Source organism: Marmota flaviventris, chromosome 11, assembly GCF_047511675.1.
Source record: "Marmota flaviventris isolate mMarFla1 chromosome 11, mMarFla1.hap1, whole genome shotgun sequence".
In the NCBI taxonomy this organism is placed as follows: Eukaryota; Metazoa; Chordata; class Mammalia; order Rodentia; family Sciuridae; genus Marmota; species Marmota flaviventris.
In genome coordinates this window covers 117,901,769-117,920,301 of record NC_092508.1, presented here as the reverse complement: position 1 = coordinate 117,920,301, position 18,533 = coordinate 117,901,769, and the positions used below count along the sequence as shown (strand labels likewise).

The 18,533-nt window shown below is 36.7% G+C and overlaps 1 protein-coding gene and 1 non-coding gene across 2 annotated transcripts in view; one reads left to right on the top strand and one right to left on the bottom strand.

Moving 5' to 3' along the window:
* LOC139707678 (transport and Golgi organization protein 1 homolog) overlaps nt 1-18,014 on the bottom strand; it is a 47,786-nt gene extending 29,772 nt beyond the window's left edge. The window contains exons 1-5 of the mRNA XM_071619320.1: nt 17,957-18,014; nt 15,098-15,213; nt 13,425-13,511; nt 10,640-11,588; nt 7,029-7,180 (exon numbers count right to left, since the gene is read on the bottom strand). Of these exons, the coding sequence (XP_071475421.1) occupies nt 7,029-7,180; nt 10,640-11,588; nt 13,425-13,511; nt 15,098-15,213; nt 17,957-18,014 (1,362 nt within the window). The remainder of the gene's footprint in view (nt 1-7,028; nt 7,181-10,639; nt 11,589-13,424; nt 13,512-15,097; nt 15,214-17,956) is intronic.
* Nucleotides 3,887-3,994, top strand: LOC139707752 (U6 spliceosomal RNA). Its single transcript, XR_011709231.1, has one exon. It is a non-coding gene; the product is annotated as a U6 spliceosomal RNA (small nuclear RNA).
* Nucleotides 18,015-18,533: the final 519 nt, after the last annotated feature.

Below are 18,533 nucleotides of genomic sequence, written 5' to 3'. Positions count from 1 at the left end.
GGTATCCTCTGGTTCTGCCTGACTTCCCCTTCTTTGTCATGGCTTGGGAATCTCTTAACATAGTAAAAGCTGGGACAACTAAAGAGATCATAGCATTTGTTCCTTATGTTTCCAGAATTATTCTTTGTTGCTTGATCTTCAATGTTGCTTGATCTTCAAATTTGATCTGTTTGTGGTTTTTTTTTTTTTTTTTTCATATTTATTTTAGTTGTTTCAGTTGGGAAGGTGAAGCCAGTACCTATATAAAGCTATCATAGCTAGATGTAAAAATCATTTGCTTTTCTTTTTCTTTTTATGGTGCTGGGGATTGAACACATGGCCTCATGTATGGTAGGCAAGTGCTCTACCACTGAGCTACATATCCCTTTTCTCATTTGCTTATTTTTTAATAGCAGAATACATAATGAAATAAATTTTAAAAGTTAACTATAAAAGAGAGTAACAACATCAGGGTAGACAAAACTGGGACAAAAGCTAGAGTTCTTTCAAAATCAGGCAGGAGAATCACAAGTTCAAAGCTAGCCTCAGCAACTTAGCAAGTCCCTACGCAACTTAGTAAGAACTATCTCTAAATAAAAAATAAAGAGGCTAGGTATGTTGCTCAGTGGATAGGAGCCCTGGGTTCAATCACCAGTACCAAAAAACAGAAACAACTTATTTTTACAAATTAACTTTGGCTCTTCTAAATATTTAAATAATTGTAAAATAAACAAAAAAATCTTAAAAAGTAACACCTAAATATTGAAAGCAAAAATGAAACAACCTGTTATATCAAGTTGGTGACAAACCACAGAAATGAATTATTTCAAACACGTCTTAGTGGGATATAGCTTAAAGACAAGAGAATTTCATTTAATTTCAGGAATACATTCCTGAAAGTATTTTAAATAACATAAATATAGTCGTGTGTTGCTTAATGATGGGAATAAATTCTGAGAAACACATCTTAGGCAATTTCAGTGTGCAAACATCATTGAGTATACTTATACAAACCTAGAAAATATAGCCATTTCCACATGTAGGTATTCATATATGGTGGTATATCATCGCTTTGGGGATAAAGACCTATAAGACATTATTATACTGAATACTGTAGACAATTATAACATTGTAAATGTTTATATATCTAAACATATCAAAACACAGAAAAGATACTAAAAATACTAGGTGACAAGAATTTTTTAGCTCCATTATTATGCACTAATGACCAAAATGTCATTAAGTGGCACAAGACTGTAAACAATTATACTGATGTCATTTAAAACTGGAATTCCAACATCAGAGAAAGAAAACACAAATCTAAGATACATGAAGTGAAGTAAAATCTCTCTAGCATCCTGAATTTTCATGGGAATTATCTAAATGACATGATGAAAAATTCCCACATATTTCTGAGCTTTGTTCACTAAAAAGGCCTACAAATGACAGTCAATTTGAGCAATAAGCAATCCTAGTACTTGGAATGTAGCCTCTAAATATCATTTCCTATTGAAAGGAACCAAAGTTCTTTTAGAGAAATAATTCCTTCAAGGTCTGGACAGGAAATGTTTAAGATGAACTTGGAACATTTCATACTTCAAAAGCAAGGGAAATAGGCAACAATGACCACTAGATGGTGGCAAAGGGTCCCAGGAGCCAAGATAAAGAGGCTTCTACAAGGCAAAAGGGGGAGAAATGGAGCATCAGGTAAGAACAATTACTATTCCTAATTGAATTAAATACACCAAATATTTTTAAATGCATGACATCATATTGACTCTTAAATAAAAGTTAAAAAGATTTCAAGCCCCTTTGGGTATCATTTGATAATGCTAGAAGAATATCTTACTATTCTGAAAAGTGTTTAAATGAAGAAAAGGAATCAAATGTTTATCTCCTGCCTTAACTATACAAACCAAATATCTGTGTAAAGAATAATCAATCATAGCCAGGCGCCGTGGCACACGCTTGTAAGCCCAGTAGCTCGGGAGGCTGAGGAGGGAGGATAGCAAGTTCAAAGTCAGCCTCAGCAAAAGCGAATTGCTAAGCAACTCAGTGAGACCCTGTATATAAATAAAATACAAAATAGAGCTGGGGATATGGCTCACTAGCCAAGTGCTCCTGAGTTTAATCCCCAGTACCAAAAAAAAAAAAAAGAAAGAATAATCAATCATAAATTTTTATTTGTGTAGGCATCCCAACCTTTAAATGAAGAAAGAAAAATCCCAGCAACTCAGACCATTGCTATTTTGCAACCTGTAATATATTAGCAAATCTCACCAACGTCACTGTTGACTAGTAGTCAACATCAAAGGAGAGGACATGCAGATGTCAATGCAATATTTCCTATTAAGTTTTCATAAGAAACAGAATTGAACCTAAACCTGACTACCAATTTCCAAGAAATATAAAGCAACAGAGAGAGGCTGAGGTTGTCAGCTCAGCACTTGCCTAGAATGCATGGAGCCTGAGGTTCAATCCCCAGCACCACCAAAAAAAAAAAAAAAAAGGCAATAGAGAAAACAGGTTAAATTGTTGTACCAGGGGGATGTCATTTATTCACCAAAACTACAATATATCCTAGAAGTCCCACAAACATATTTTTTTCAATTATTGCAAAAAGTTACAACAAAAGGAGAAATCAATAGATAGTAACTTATATGAGACTTGTTCTCCCACTGAAAGCAACCAGAAAGTTGGAATATATATATATATATGGAGCACTTGAGCACTGAGCTACATCCCCAGTCTCAGCCCCATTTTGTATTTTATTTAGAGACAGGGTCTCACTGAGTTACTTAGCACCTCACTTTTGCTAAGGCTGGCTTTGAACTCGTGATCCTCCTGTCTCAGCCTCCCGAGCCACTAGGATTAAGGCATGTGCCACCATGCCCAGTCAAAATATATATTTTAAAGAGCTATTTTTCAGATAGAAAGCCACAAGGGATATGCAACTGTCACCCCTAAGAGCAGGAGAACAAATAGGTGAGCATTCTACCTGGAGGCACCCTCTAGACCTCAGTTTGGGAAGGGGAACCCAAATGGGGCATAACAGTCTCACTGAGGAGAGACCAGAGTTCCAGGAGATTAAGCAGCCAAAAATATGTAGAGAAAACTACCAGAAAGATGGGAGACACAAGAAAAAGAGTTCCAGAAATCTGCATGGAGGTGGTCTTCAGTTTGGGGCTACATTCTAAGCAGTACCTGCGAGGGCCAAGAACAACTATAAGCTAACCAATCCCACAGTTGGCACTGAGCTGGGAGAAGTCTGGATTCCAGCTAGCCAGAGAGAGCTGACATACAAAAACAGTATGGTCAACAAGCTCATGAAGAACTATTTGATCCAGGCATGATGGCACATGTCTGTAATCCCAGCAACTCAGAAGGCTGAGGCAGGAGGATCCCAAGTTTGAGGCTGGCAACTTATCAAGGGCCTAAGCAAGTTAGTGAGACCCTATCTCAAAAGAAAAAAAAAAGTTCACTCAATATCATTAATTGTCAGGAAATAAACTCACAAAGACATACCCACTAGAATGGCCCAAGTGCTAGTGAAGATGAAGTCAAGTGGAAGTCTCCTAAATTGCTGGTGGAAGTATAAAATGATTGTGGTCATTTTTTAGCATGGCTTGACAGTATCACATAAGATAAAAACATACATTAAACGTAGGAGGCAATTGCACTTCTAGATATGAGTCCACTTATAGTGGCATATATATGAAATAGTACTGTAGGAAAAATGAATCTATAGTTTTAAAAAAAAAAAGTTATCAGTGGTTGCCTGGAACAGGTGGTGAAGGAACTCACTGGGAAGGATCCCAAGGAAACCCCTTTTCTAGTGAAAAAACGGCTCTATATCTTGATTATGGTAGTTTTTACATGGGTATCTACATTTGTTAAAACTCAGAGTGTGCTTGCTTTGGCAGCACATATACTAAAATTGGGACAATACAGAAAAAAATTAGCATGGTCCCTGAGCAAGGATGACACCCACATTTGTGAATCATTCCATAGTTTTGTGGAACCAACCCTTCAACAGATGAATGGATAAAGAAACTGTGGTACATATACAAAATGGAATATTGCTTATAGCATTAAAAGAGAAAAAAAATATGGCATCTGCGGGTGAATGGGAATATCAGGCTAAGGGAAGTAAGCCAATCCCAAAAACCAAAAGCTGTATGTTCTCTCTGAAAGTGGATGCTGACCCATAAAGGGGGTGAGGTGTGTGGCAAAGAATGGAGGTACTTTGATTGGGCAAAGGGGAGGTAGGACAGGCGAGGGGGCATAGGGATAGGAAAGATGGTGGAATGAGATGAACCTCATTACCCGAGGTACATGTAGGACTACACATGTGTTGTGTACAACTAGGAAAAGTTTTGTTCCATTTATGTACAATGAATCGAAATGCATTCTGCTATCATGTATAACCAATTAGAACAAATTTAAAAAAAAAAACTCACTGATATTGGCTATCAAGGAATTACTGTTAAGTTGGGTGATGGCCCGTGGGTTCATTATACTATTCTTTATGCTTTTCTTTAAAGCTTTTCTAATTAAATTTTTTTTTTTAATTAGTACATAGAAATAAACATTATAATTATTGAAGTAGGTAACATGACATTTTGATGCATGTATACACTATGTAATGTTTAAATCAGGTTAAACATATCTACCTCCTCAAACATCATTTCTCTATGGTAAAACTTTCACAATCTTTTCTTCTAGTATTCTGAAATGTACAGTATGTTATGGTTACCTATAGTCCCCTACTATTCTCTCTGCTCTTATTTGAAAGTTTCCGTGATAAAAATACTAAAAATAATTTTTAAATTAAGATATAACTTCAAATATTTAAAGGATTTCTATGTAGAAAAGAATTCAATTTTATAGAGGAAATCATGTGGAGGAAAATTTGGAGTCAATACAAGGATGAACTAGACAACAGAAGAACATATAGCCTTGTAAGAGAGTGACTCATGCTAGGAAATACTGGTGTACAGGCCTCATAACTACTCATCAGGGCCACAGTAAAGAAAACGACAGCAATGAGTGAGAAACTAGACTAACAGCCTTCCAAGGTTTCTTCTAACACTAAGATTCTACTAAGATTCCATTGATCAATGAATCTGATTGGTGCACATCTCCCAAACACATCAGAACCTATTACTCTCCAGTCCTATCAGATATCATACTACTTGTTTAAGATTTTACATTGACTTGTTCATAATTTTTGCATATATTTGTTAAGTCCTTTTCTTAAGGCTTTCAAAAATCACAATCATGCCTTACACCTGTTAGACTCTTTTAGTCCTCGCACAATGTCCTATACATACTGGGCCATCAAAATGCCTTTTTGAAGGCTCCTTTCAAATCAGTCTCGTAACATTGTGCCTCTGCTTTGCCACTCACGTCTATGTCTTACCTATCACCGTACAATCACTGACCATACCTGCACCACATTCGTGTCCCCCGACCTAGACCTAGAGGAGGGCTCTGTGCATACCTAAAAATATGAATAAAGAAATCCTTCCCATATCGTGAGGCTGTAAACTTTCCAAGTGATGTTGATTCATTCTGATAATCAAATTATGACTGTGGAAGACTGCTTTAATCACTGGAAATATCATTATTCTAACTGCCTGGTTTGTACATACCCCTTACCCAGGTGGCTGCCACCACCATGAACAAACATGGAGCCAACTGAAAAATGATTTGTTTCTCCCCACCACATCTTTTCCACCCTGGTGGTCTTTCCTCCCCAGGTATTCATTGTCTTTATACCACCTCTGACTGCCTACATGAGAATTAGGGGGTGCGTGGGGGTAAAACGCTACAAAATGCCAGACACCTCACCAGACACTTTACCTTGTCAAATCATTTAATTCTTATGATTGGAGTAAGCATTATCTACATTTTTCAGATGGGGAATCTGATATTCAAAAGTTTAGTTATTTGCCCAAACTTCTAAATGATAACCTTGGGATTTGAAACCAGATCTACCTGGCTTCAAAATCTATACATTTTACAAGGAAAACAACAACATCATCTTTCTTACACAAGCCTTGAAATAACACAACCTATAGGAAACAACTTCAGTTGAGAAGGATTACTGTCACAATGGCCCTAGGACCATCTTATCCTCCAATCTCTAAAAGCTTTCTCATTCCTATAATTAAACTCTAAAAGTCCAATATCAACAAATACCATGAGGGGGAGGTAAGTCCTAAAATGCTTAGATAAGCTTCTAGACATATTAAATGTCTTGTTTGGATCATGATTTTCTTTAGAAAGATCAGCCTTAAGTGACTCTTTCTAAGAAACAGATATAACCTAATTCCTTTCATTCTTAAAACTTTCTAAGGATCCCCACTATTAATGGTCTAATGCTACTTTGGCTCATGACTTCCTTTAAGATTTGCTGGCCTCTCCAACAGACCATCCCCCTCCAACTTTACACTTTACAATACCAACTATTCACATTCTCCTGGCCTCCCCAAATACCCTTTTCTTCATGTTTCCATTTCTCTGAACACATTTCTTCTGACTGCCAGCTTCCCCCACCGTCCTCCACCCCAGCCTGTCTAATCAACAACAAACCACATGTCAGACTCCTGTTTGCCCTTTGCCTGTGCTTCAAACACATCTCAACTACTTTCTGACCTTATTGATCACCCTTCCAACCAGAATAAATGCATTTATGGACAATAATGTTCTACCATCAAATAAATACCTCTCTTTCTGCCATTATCTTACTGTGTTTCAAGTGAATGCTGTTATCTCCCTGCCAGAATGAAAGGTTCTGAGGGGAAGAACCAAGTTTTTACAGGTGTACAAATGTCCAGCCTTGGTAGACAGCAAATCTTCCTCATATGCTAAACTAAGTAGCCATTAAGCCACACCCCTATGGCTTTTGTTTCAGGAGCTATCTACTCAAAGGGTCAGGAGTCATTTTCATAAAGACATTTTAAGTTCTTCACTTCATGACCAGAAGCCACTTAAAAACTAATAAATAATCAACATTCTAATTGAAGAAACTATATCAAACTTACCGTCTTAGAGAAATAAAGCAAGAATGAATATAACAAGAAAAGTATGTTGTCCAAAAGGGTGGCATCTGCTGGCTCTTCCACCTTTATCTCTAGATGGTCTTCTGTATCAGCAGCATCAACAGAAGTATCTTCTGTTATAAGTAGCTCTAAAACTGAAAGGGGGAATGGCTGTTTTATTTTATGCTATAGAATAAGAATTGTCTCTCTTCAGTTTCAATATTCACCGAGTGTTTCACTAAATATATGAGTCACAGTGCCTGGAATATGTGGCTCTCCTAAAGACAATTAACACAGAGAAGAAAACTTCAAAATCCTAATTAGAGCTGTCAGACCCTTCAATTATAAAATGAACAATCTCCAGTCTATTCTCCAATACTTCCATGACCATACAACTGCTATCAGAACAATATTTACTCAAGGAAAATTTTTAAAACCAGAGATATATAGACAGGGTCACATTCAACAAACATGGATTTAGTGCTGGTGAAACTTTGTGTTAAAAATTTTAGGAAAGCTGAAAGAGAGGGAGTCTTGGTTTGCAGATTTGCAGGTGGAATGAGCCAAGGCTTAACACAGCATCTGGCACCTGGCAGAGATACTCAACAACTATTTATTGAACGGACAGATGACAGCTATTTAAAAAGAACACAGTAATACCAAGAGAGACTAAAGGGAATTGGGTACAGACCTGCATTGAGGCTCTGTGAATGAAGTAGAATTCCAGTCAGACCTGAGAGCTTGTAGGGGTGGAATTTCAGTATGAGTTACATGAGCCTGGGGTACGTTTGATTAAACAGCTAGGAGTCCAACATGCAGTTATTAAGAAGTTGGACCAGTTGGGCTGGGGATGTGGCTAAAGCGGTAGGGCGCTCGTCTGGCGTGCGTGTGGCCAGGGTTCAATCCTCAGCACCACATACAAAAAAAAAAAAAAAGATGTTGTGTCCGCCGATAACTAAAAAATAAATATTAAAATTCTCTCTCTCTCTCTCTCTCTCTCTCTCCCCCCTCCCTCCCTCCCTCCCTCTAAAAAAAGATGTTGGACCAGTAGTTGCCTCTAAGGTCTTTCTCAACCCTGAGATTCCATTCACTACTATTTTTTTAAGCTTTTGCCTAATTTTTTAAAATTTCTTTTTAGTTTTTGATGGACCTTTGTTTTATTTATTTGTTGGACCTTTATTTTATTTATTTGTATGCAGTGCTGAGAATCAAACCCAGTGCCTCACATGTTAGACAAGCGCTCTACCACTGAGCTACAACCCCAGGCCCTCCATTCACTATTGGTCTATGAATTTGACTGCTGGTGAAGTCTGCCCCATTGGCTCAGCATCTCAGCACCTGAGACACATTAAATGACATTTGGGAAGATTTTACCCATAAAGGTCATTGACATCATTTTGTGGTGGAACCTAAAAGGCCAGGGAAATAATTCATTCTTAATTTTGTAAGCCAAGTTTTCCCTAATCTTGAAAGTTTTGGAGCATGAAAATAACAAATCTTAATGGTGCATAATTCATTTCAGAACCTTATGGAGTTAAAGACAGTTCAGAAGTCAGTAGTGTTCATATATGGATGCAATGTCTTCTGGAAAATGGGAGAACTGATATGTTATTCCTTCTCAAATTAACTGAATCCCCCCTGCTATGAGTTCTCCTACACTCTGTTTGTGCAGATGGGGCGGGGGGGGGGGGGGGGGCGGGGGTCAGATCAGTGCTGCCAAGCCCTGCACTGGTGCAGGATAATGCTATAGCTATGCTTACAGACCAGAACCTTTAAAAACACAAAATACAGTAATTATGGCTTCATAGCACCATACTGGATGGATAAAATGAAACATTTAATCATCATCTAATTTACTGATAAAATGAGAGTGAGCAACACAAAAGTAGAATGCTGTTGATGCCATTATTGGGGATTTTTTTGAAAAATTGTTTCTCATCTCCCACTGGCTGCCAATCTTACTGGAGTGAGATGGTATCTTAGGTTGGTTTTGATTTGCATTTCTCTGACTGCTAGAGATGGTGAGCAATTTTTCATGTACTTGTTGATTGATTGTATGTCCTCCTCTGAGAAGTGTCTGTTCAGGTCCTTGGCCCATTTGTTGATTGGGTTATTTGTTATCTTATTGTCCAATTTTTTGAGTTCTCTGTATACTCTGGATATTAGGGCTCTATCTGAAGTGTGAGGAGTAAAGATTTGTTCCCAGGATGTAGGCTCCCTATTACCTCTCTTATTGTTTCTTTTGCTGAGAAAAAACTTTTTAGTTTGAGTAAGTCCCATTTGTTGATTCTAGTTATTAACTTTTGTGCTATGGGTGTCCTATTATGATAGAGGCTTCAATAACTTACCTTCCCTTGGCAAACCAACATACACCCACATGAATAAATGTGCAGAAGAGAATTCTGGTCCAGAACAAAAATGTGAAATGTCTATTCTGCTCAGAAATAACAGGAACTCTTTCATCTACAAGTGTGCTGGTCTCACTGAGCCAGTATAGACAAGGGAATTCCGTAAGTCTAGCTTGCTAATGTGCCTTTCAAATATATTCAAAGTAACCTAGGAGCCAAATGGTGAACCTGTCTCCTTCCTGAGCTCAGGACATAGACCAATAGGATCCAGAGCAAAGATTATCTCTTTACAGCTTCATACTCTACCCTGAACATTCACTTGTACTTTGCATTCTTATCCAAAATATATCTGCTTTGATTAAATGTACAACTGTTTTCTTCCCCCAATTATCAGGTAAAATTAGCACTCTTGGGAAGTAAATTTTCCAATGGCTTTATGTCGTTCTGGAATTCTTATCATATACTCTCAGTTGAAATATTTCATTTTGAAAAACAATGGATAGAGATGATCAAATATGAAACCAGGAAAGAGAAAACTTTTATCAGGATATTGGCTCATTGTCAGTTTGACAAATATTTAATTGAAAGACAGTTCTATGTGTCAAGCACTACATTACAAGGCTTGTCATCCTGGTTCCATCCTTGATTAATATGAATGCAAGGACCTCAGAACCCCAAGAGACTGGAAATAGCATGGTATCCACAAAAGATGAATGCTGGGGAGGGGAATTCAGGCAAGCTATCCATTAAAAGTTATTCTAGGGCTAGGGTTGAGTGATAGAGCACTTGCCTAGTGCAGGTGAGGCACTGGGTTCGATCCTCAGCACCACATAAAAAGAGATTAAATTCTAAAAAAAAAAAAAGTTATGCTAGTCACTCCACACCCACATGATCTAGTACAGGTATTTTATGATTAAGAAATTATGTTTAATAAAGCCCTTTTATAATTTTAACATAAAATCTGTACTGTTAACAGGTCTACTTTTGTGCATTAGTTTCTCATTTATATCTTTCTCTTTAGCTTTTTATAAAATTTCTTTTTGAACATGCTAACCAATCCCAACTGTCCTAAAGGAAAAAAAGAATAAGCAATGTCCTTTCATGCTCTAGCCCAAAAGAATGAATAAAGGAACATATGGGGCCCCTGAGTCAGCCTCCTTTCTTCTTTAGGCACATGGAAACTGAACAGAACTTTACAATAATACACGAAAACACCTGGATGGAACAACTCCTTTTCTCCAGCTCAAGCCGAAGGCAGGTATTTACCTTTAGCTTTAGCGCAGATTTCCTCTAGAGGATTCGCTGTTATCAATGGAGCAGTCTCCTCCACTGTGCAGTGCTTGTACCTCGCAAAATAGATCGAGTCTTGGATATCATCAAGCTCTGCAGCCTCTTCAAATATGTTACTTTCCTTTATTCCTATGTCTCTATTATCATTCACACGATTATCAAGCATTTGCTCTGCTACGCTCAAAATGTGTGACTCAACCTTATCTTCTTCATTTGAATTCTGCTCTTCACCTATTAAATATTTCTCCACTCCAAACTCCACTGGGAATTTCATGTCTTCTTCATTTATAAAGATTGATAACAGGAGCTCCCCAAAGCTTTCCTCATTCTCCTCTTCTTCCTTATCAAATGCATAACAATCAGCATCCAATTCCTCATCATCAAAATCATCTTCTAATGAAGTCACCATTCTGGACGTCTCATCATCAGACACAAGTGTATCAGCAGTAGAGCCAAATTTGGTTTTCAAGTCTAATGTCATTTCTTTTTTCAAAAGTTTATAAGCATCAGTCTTCTCCTGTTCGTTTGAGACCTGAGAACTGTTGCTGGTTTTGTTGTTTTCACTTTCTGGCACTTTCAATTTATCTGGTAGTATTTCTTCAAAAGGTTCAAATGAAGTTTGTTCACCCTGAGCATTATCTGTTTGACTATCCGAATGAGGATGGTTCTTCTGAGCCAAAAATTGTTCCTCAAGATCCATAGTGTTTTCTGAGAATGCACTTTCAATTTGCTCTGAGTTTGCTACTACTGGTTTAGGTTCAGGTTCAACGTCCTGGGAGACTTCAGGAAATTGTTCCACTTTTTCTATAGCTTTCTCAGAATCTTCATTTGCAGAATCATACAATTTCAAAAATCCTAGAAGTTCTTCTACATTATAATTATCAAAATCATCTCTTCCACCATCAAAACGGACAAAATCTGTCTCCTGTAAGGAAAAGAAAAACATTAGTGTGTCAATAACAAAGAGTCACAAAAGCAAACTCATCCACGCTCCCAAATACAGGATTGGTTCTAAAGAATCTTTGGGGTCAACCAGATTACCCTCCTCCAACCCCCATTGGCTCACTCCATCTATGGCTGAGTAAATCTGTCTTTTTCTAGACTACAGTGTTAGAAAGTCTATTATTTCTTTCTTTCTTTCTCTCTCTCTCTCTTTCTTTCTTTCACATGGGTCATATTCTTTAAAAAGCATAATGAGTAAAAATGGTGACAATTTGGTCTCCAACTGCCTGACTCTTGGGTCTCTCTCAATTTGCTCTGAGCATAAGTAGGGAAAGGCAAGGTATCACTTATAGGATCCTCCAGCTCTTAATATCTACACCTATGTTTCAGAAATTTAACTCTTAATCATTTGCTCAGGAAAAGCTGGAAGATCCTGCAGCACTGAGAAAGATGAATCAGTTTTAAAGTATCTTACTGAGATACAAGTACATTTGGTGGAATAAAGAATGATATTAAGGATATTATTACCACAAGAACAAACTGAAAACAAGATTCAACAAGGTATACACCTTCCTCTTCATCAGGGTTTCACAGTCACTAAGATCTCTCTCAGGACTATCTATATATTTATCTAGTCTTCCTTCTTGCCACTAGTAAGCAAATTGATATAAAAGGAGCCATAGTATGAATGGAAATTAAAAAAAAATTCCATCTCCTAATTAAATCTTCATAATATTCTGCGGGGGTTCCGGGGGTGGGGGAGGCAGTTCAATGTAGGAGGGATGAGTGATTTCCTCTCCCCATCACATGCATTTCTAAGCCATGAGGGATGCATGTAATGGGAAATATAATGAGAAGGCAGAGTTCAAAACAAATGAGTTCTCTGTAATCAGTGAACTGCTGTCACAGCTTAAATCCCAAGAACTCTCTTTACCAACAATGAAGTCCAACAAGCAACAGAAGTGATTTTATGGCCCGAGATTATGAAGAAATTTTAGGAACAACAGCAACAAACAGGATGACTTTATCCATTCAGCCCATCTAATCTAAGAACTGTCCTAGCCTAGCAGCTTGCATATTCTACAGCCACGACAAAGAGCTGCCCAAAGATGTTTCAATGTTGGTGGGCATCAATTACTATACAATTTAAAACTTTAGAATATAATCAGCTGAAGTGAGAATTCTAGAACACGAAATCCTTTCAGTCACAAAATCAATTTAAGTCAGAGCACCATACAGGAATGCTGTATAAAGGAAGCAGTTGGGGCCTTAAAAGATCTGAGACTGAACATCACCTGAAACGCTCAGGTCCCCTTTTCCAAATCTATAACATGACTATGATCCCATATATGACTAAGAATAAGAAAACCTTTGTAAGTACATAGTTCTAGCCTAGTATAAAAGTTAGAGTTTATTAATTTAACCTAAATATACTTAAAATGTCTAATAACTATCCAATGAGTTTTGCCTGTAAAATGAAATTATTTACCTCTTAAATTTAATAGCCAAGTACAAATATATTAAATTATTTTTCACATATAAAACAGAAGAGAAAAGCCCCATAGTTGAGTAAACAGCCTTCTACAAGAATATCTGTTTCAACATATTAGACAACTTTCAGATTATAATATAATCACCCTTGAATGCCTTTCAAACTTTTTTTTAACAGGTAGTCTGATTTCAAATGAAAATCTGATACACAAATGTTAGATTGCCCCCCAAACACATTATAAAACTTTCAGAAGCAGTTAACTGAATATAGCTGGTGGATTTATAAGCCAGTTTACAATTGAGAACAAAAAAGAAATCCATAACTTACATCTGTTGGAATTTGTAGCTCTTCTTTAGTATATTCACGAACTACCTTGATGAAATCTTTTGGAAAGTATCCAAAAATATGGCCAACCTATAGTGCAAAAGAGACAAATATCAAATAAATTCTGTACAAGGAATATAAATAAGAGATTTCTCAGAAGTGGCAGGAAATATACACATAATAGATAGGTATATGGTATAACCAAGAAAGAAAGTTGCTATAACAATTACACTGAGATTATTATTCCAAATAAAAATTAAGTACAGAACTGTTAAAACAACATTTCCAACCACTGAAGTTTTCTTTTTTACATTTAGCTTAATTCTCAACACAGAGCACATAAAGTTAAGACTTCTGAAGTAAATAAAAGATCTGCATAGGAGATTACTGTATATTATATGGTTAAAACTATGTAAATCAAAGCTGGTTATAAATGCAATTCCAAATAACCTCTAGCAAGAATTTACCTGTACATTTTGTAGCATTGCTCATAAACCAATATTTATGTCTTTCTTAACCAATACACAGCAGTCATGAAAATTAATAAGTAAAAACAATACAAAATCTCTAAAATGTATTACCACTATAGCAAATGTATTGATAGTATATGCTTTCCTAGCTTTTTCCAAATCTACTTTTACAAGTACTTGGGGAGAAAATAAAATTACAATATAATGCATACGAAACCACATATCAAGCTTCAGTTTCACCGAAAATAAATCCTCTGCAGAAAAGAACGCCATTTATTTTCAGCACCAACAGCTAAATTATATGAAGTTACATAAAGTGTACAAAAGGTATATAAAGTTCCCCTTGAGAAAGGCACTCTTATTACTAACTACTGACTAAAAGGAACAGAAGATTCTTGCCAATAATTAAAGGAAACTGATAGGCAAATCAAATGCCCAAAAAAGAAAATTTAAAAAGGCATCTTATCACTACCTCTAAAATATCCCCATTCATGAATGTTCTTGTTATATCTAGAAACCATCTGAGAGCCAGTATTAGTGGTAGAATACTGCCATGAAGATTAGATAAGACAGAGCAATTAAAAGCTTCATCACTGCAGATAAAGTCTGAGACTCTAGAAAACCAACAACATTGCAGAATGAAAACTAAAAACTCGAAAGGAGAAATCATTTTGAAAACTAAATAAAGAGTTTTTAATTTCCTAAGTATAACACTCATGACATGAGAGGCGAGTCTGAGGGGAAATACAATTTTCCCTTCTGTTGAAAATTCTATTAAGGTTAAATTTGGAAAAGGGAAAGAAACCAGAGATGTATGGAGAAAGGAAACACATTTATCTCTTCTTAATCTGTGTCAATTGAGACCATAGATTATATAAAGCTCCATAATTACACACTGGGTGGTATCCCATTTCTTGTGATATGAAAAAGAAATGATGCAGAATCATGGAAGCTCATGACTGGAAATAATTTTTATATCTAATTTTGCTTCCATACATCATCCCTGCCAAGGTGCTGTTGATTTGATTTGTGGGTGGGGAGCAAAGAACTGCCACAAGAGAACAAATTCTGCATAAGCTACTATCAGAACAAATGTACTTAAGTGCCACTGCCCTGAAAGGAAATATTCAAAAGGAAGATGGATTAGACAGGGGTCCTTTTCTAACTGAGTTTTTTACTTTATAGGGAGCTAACATAAAACACAACCTGACTGAAGGCAAAGAAGACAAATGAATGCCACAGGAGCAATGCAAACAAAGTGCCACCCAAATACTCATCAGTCGGCAAAGATCCTTTCTGGTCAGGTGCTGAAAGCAGGGCTCCTCAGGAAGACAAGATGAGTGCTGCCACCCAGAATGGCAAGAGTCCTAGGGATGAACATAGTTAACAGGCTACAATGTGACAGAAGAAAATGTAAATCAAGCCATTTATCCAAAAGCTCAAAGAAGGGGAGAAAGATGACTACTATATGAAAAATGCCACTTAGGTACATGGAAAAACAGTTCCAAGTTTAAAGATTACCAATCCTATTTGGTATACTTGAAAGAAACAATAGATGGTTCTTTATATGGAGTACTGCAACTGGGACTCTGTCTAAATATAAAGTTTGTACCTAGAGCCACCATGTTTCAAGATCATTCCCTAAGAATCAGAAATGGCAACAAAATGAAACTAGTTTTCCCATAGGGATTACTCTTATTTTCTGTCTTATTTTCTGCTGTGTGGTGTTTTATTTAGGGTGAGAACTTTCAGGGATGCAACCCGGAATGTCTCTAAACTGGAACATCCCTACAGTCATCAAAGACCCTTGCTACTATTTTAAGTAAACAATCCACATATCACATTTTTTTAAATGAAAAGGACAATACTCATAAGTCTCTCAATGAGGTCACTCCTAGTGAATCTCCCCATTTAAAATATCAAAGAATGATATAAACAATGTCATGTCTTTCATCAGAAGATCCATACAACTGGCTGGAAGTAGAACCCCTGGGGGAACCTTCAGGCATAGAATATAGGAAAAGCAGGAAATGGATGGCCCAGAAGTTGCAAAAAAGAAAAAAAAGGGGAGAAAAAAAAAGCACATAATGAACATAATACTCTGCTTTTTTAGAGTAAAAACAGCACAAATGATTAGGTAAAATACACAAAAAATCAACTTTAAATATGCATGCCTGAGTTACTATCTCAGACTTAATTTACAGGATTAACTCTAATGTCCATGAATCCTTCCCTTTTGAAGCAGTAAAACTAAAAATTGTCAGGTTTTCACCATGACAACCTTTATGATGTGTAGAGCCTTCTGGAACTTGATGTGAGGGATAGCAACCACAACCAGTTCAGTTCTGTTTCAGAAAGTCTCCTGACTTTCTATGCTGTGCCAGGTCCAAGGCGTGTTAGGAGCACAGGGCCTGGCAGAGAGGTCAGGTTAACTCTACAAAGACCCCAAGAAATCAGTCATTTAAATCTACACTGCTGAAAAACCCATCAAAAGTAAGAATATAACACCTGTCAAACTTTTACTTACGCTTCTGGCCCAACATTCTGGTGATACCTCTGCAAGTTTATAGTAGACATATACAGGGTCACCTTTTTTAAAATTCACAAAAAGACAATCTGGGCCTCTGAAATCTTCAAGAGCTTCACCTCGATACATTAACACTGTATATGAACATTTAAAAAAGAAAAACAAACATTAGGATTTGATTTTTCACAGTCCATACTGACTCATCAGGAAATATGAATCCCACTATGAACAAAAATCAAGTTTTTCCAGTACTCTCTGGAATCACTTTTAATTCACCTGCTCAAAGTATCTAAAATCCTTAGAGATTTTATTGCTATAAAATACAATATTCCCTGCAATTAGACAAGGGAAAAGGAAGCTTCTCTATTTTTCTCTGTGCTGAGAAATAAAAACCAAAGTGGCTACCACCAACCATGGCTGGTTTCAGTGAAACTCTTGGTTCTTGCAGGCCTCAATTTTTTTCTGTTTCATAATCATAAAAAGCTTCATTTTGCAAATATGTAAATCCAAGTGTAGACACGGACAGGCTTAAGTATGGCTTCATGCAGAGGTAATAGGGAAGAGGGAAGAATATCCAGGAACCCCCAAGGGGTTAATTAACTTGAACTAACCACTAAAAGACATTACCTTTAAGTGGCTGCAAGTGCTACCATGCAGCCGTAAACACTGTAAATTTCATTTGCAGCAGAGTTGCTGTCTCTGTGTTCAGGATCTGGGTAAATTACCAGGAAATGTATTTTCTCTGAGCAAATATTGTTGACTATATTCAACATTGTTTCAAAACATTCTCATTCGTATTTTTTTTAATAAACAAAATCAAAAGTGGGTATCCTATCTGACAAGGAACAAGTTTAACCATGAGAAAAGGTCAGGCAATACCTTCATGCTTAAAATGCAGGACTAGAATCACAATTGATCTAGAAACTGGTAGAAGCAACATTTTTCTTTTGGTTGACCAAATACACAGTTTCTGATTTAAGATGAAATGGACAATAGATGTATGTAAAAATCACAAAGAATAAATGGAAATAACACTTTTTCTAAAAGCCAATTAGCAGTGAAATACACAAGAATGTGTGTTTTATAAAAATATATGTCTGAGGAACAAACACAGATTTGGAGAGGGTAACTTGTTTTTTTTTTTTTTTTTTTGAAGCTAAAATAGGACTATTTTCAGAACTGTCAGCATCCTAATTCATATATAATTAAGAGGCCAAGTTGAAGGTGAGAGACACTTTAAGGTGGGGAATTCTCATCACAAGTGGAAATGGCAATGTTTCTCTTGTTCCCCCTTAGGTCATAGAGGATTTACAAATCAGTAATATATTAGGTGACAACATAATGCATACTATGGAGCACCTATTTAGTTCTTTTTTTTTTTTTTTTTTGGAGCACTTATTTGGAAGGCACACAAAAGGACACCTGACATCCACACCTCACTACTTCCTACAACACAACACAGACCCACCTGTTGTGTTTGGTCACATCTGTTTGGACATAGGCCATTTCTCAAGTTATGTTACCCCACTGAACCTTACCAACACCATGTCTTAGTACTGAGGAAGCATCAGTGATGATACTGTCCAGGTAGCCCATGTAGGATAGCGCTCGATAGCAAAGAATAGCAAACATTTTACCATGCTGGAAGCCTGATTTTGTTCACCCAAAACTGAAAGGAAATATCATGGCAGCTGCTTTGCTTTTCTGAGTGTTTATTTACTCCAGCCTTAGGGTTACCTCTAGGAACTGCTTAACATATATTGGAGACATCTTTTTTCTTTATTGGAGTGGAACAAACAATTCAAATTATAAAATTTGTTTTTGGTAACACCAATTTAGGCATAAAGAGCTCAATGGTAAACTTCTTGGCCTTTTTAGCATGAATATTTTAAAATATGTACTGCTTACAATTTATGGACAACAGGGTCATCAAGTTACAAGGTTACTAGAAACCAAGCGGGAGGCCATAAGAAGTATTCTGGGCCAGTAAATATACAGAGGAAAGAGGTTCCAACAACACTAGCGACTGAGTCTAAAACTGAATTGGCTTATAAAAATCTTGGAGTATTTATTATTGTTATTGCAACAAACCTCTTCATCTGAATCTGAATGGCT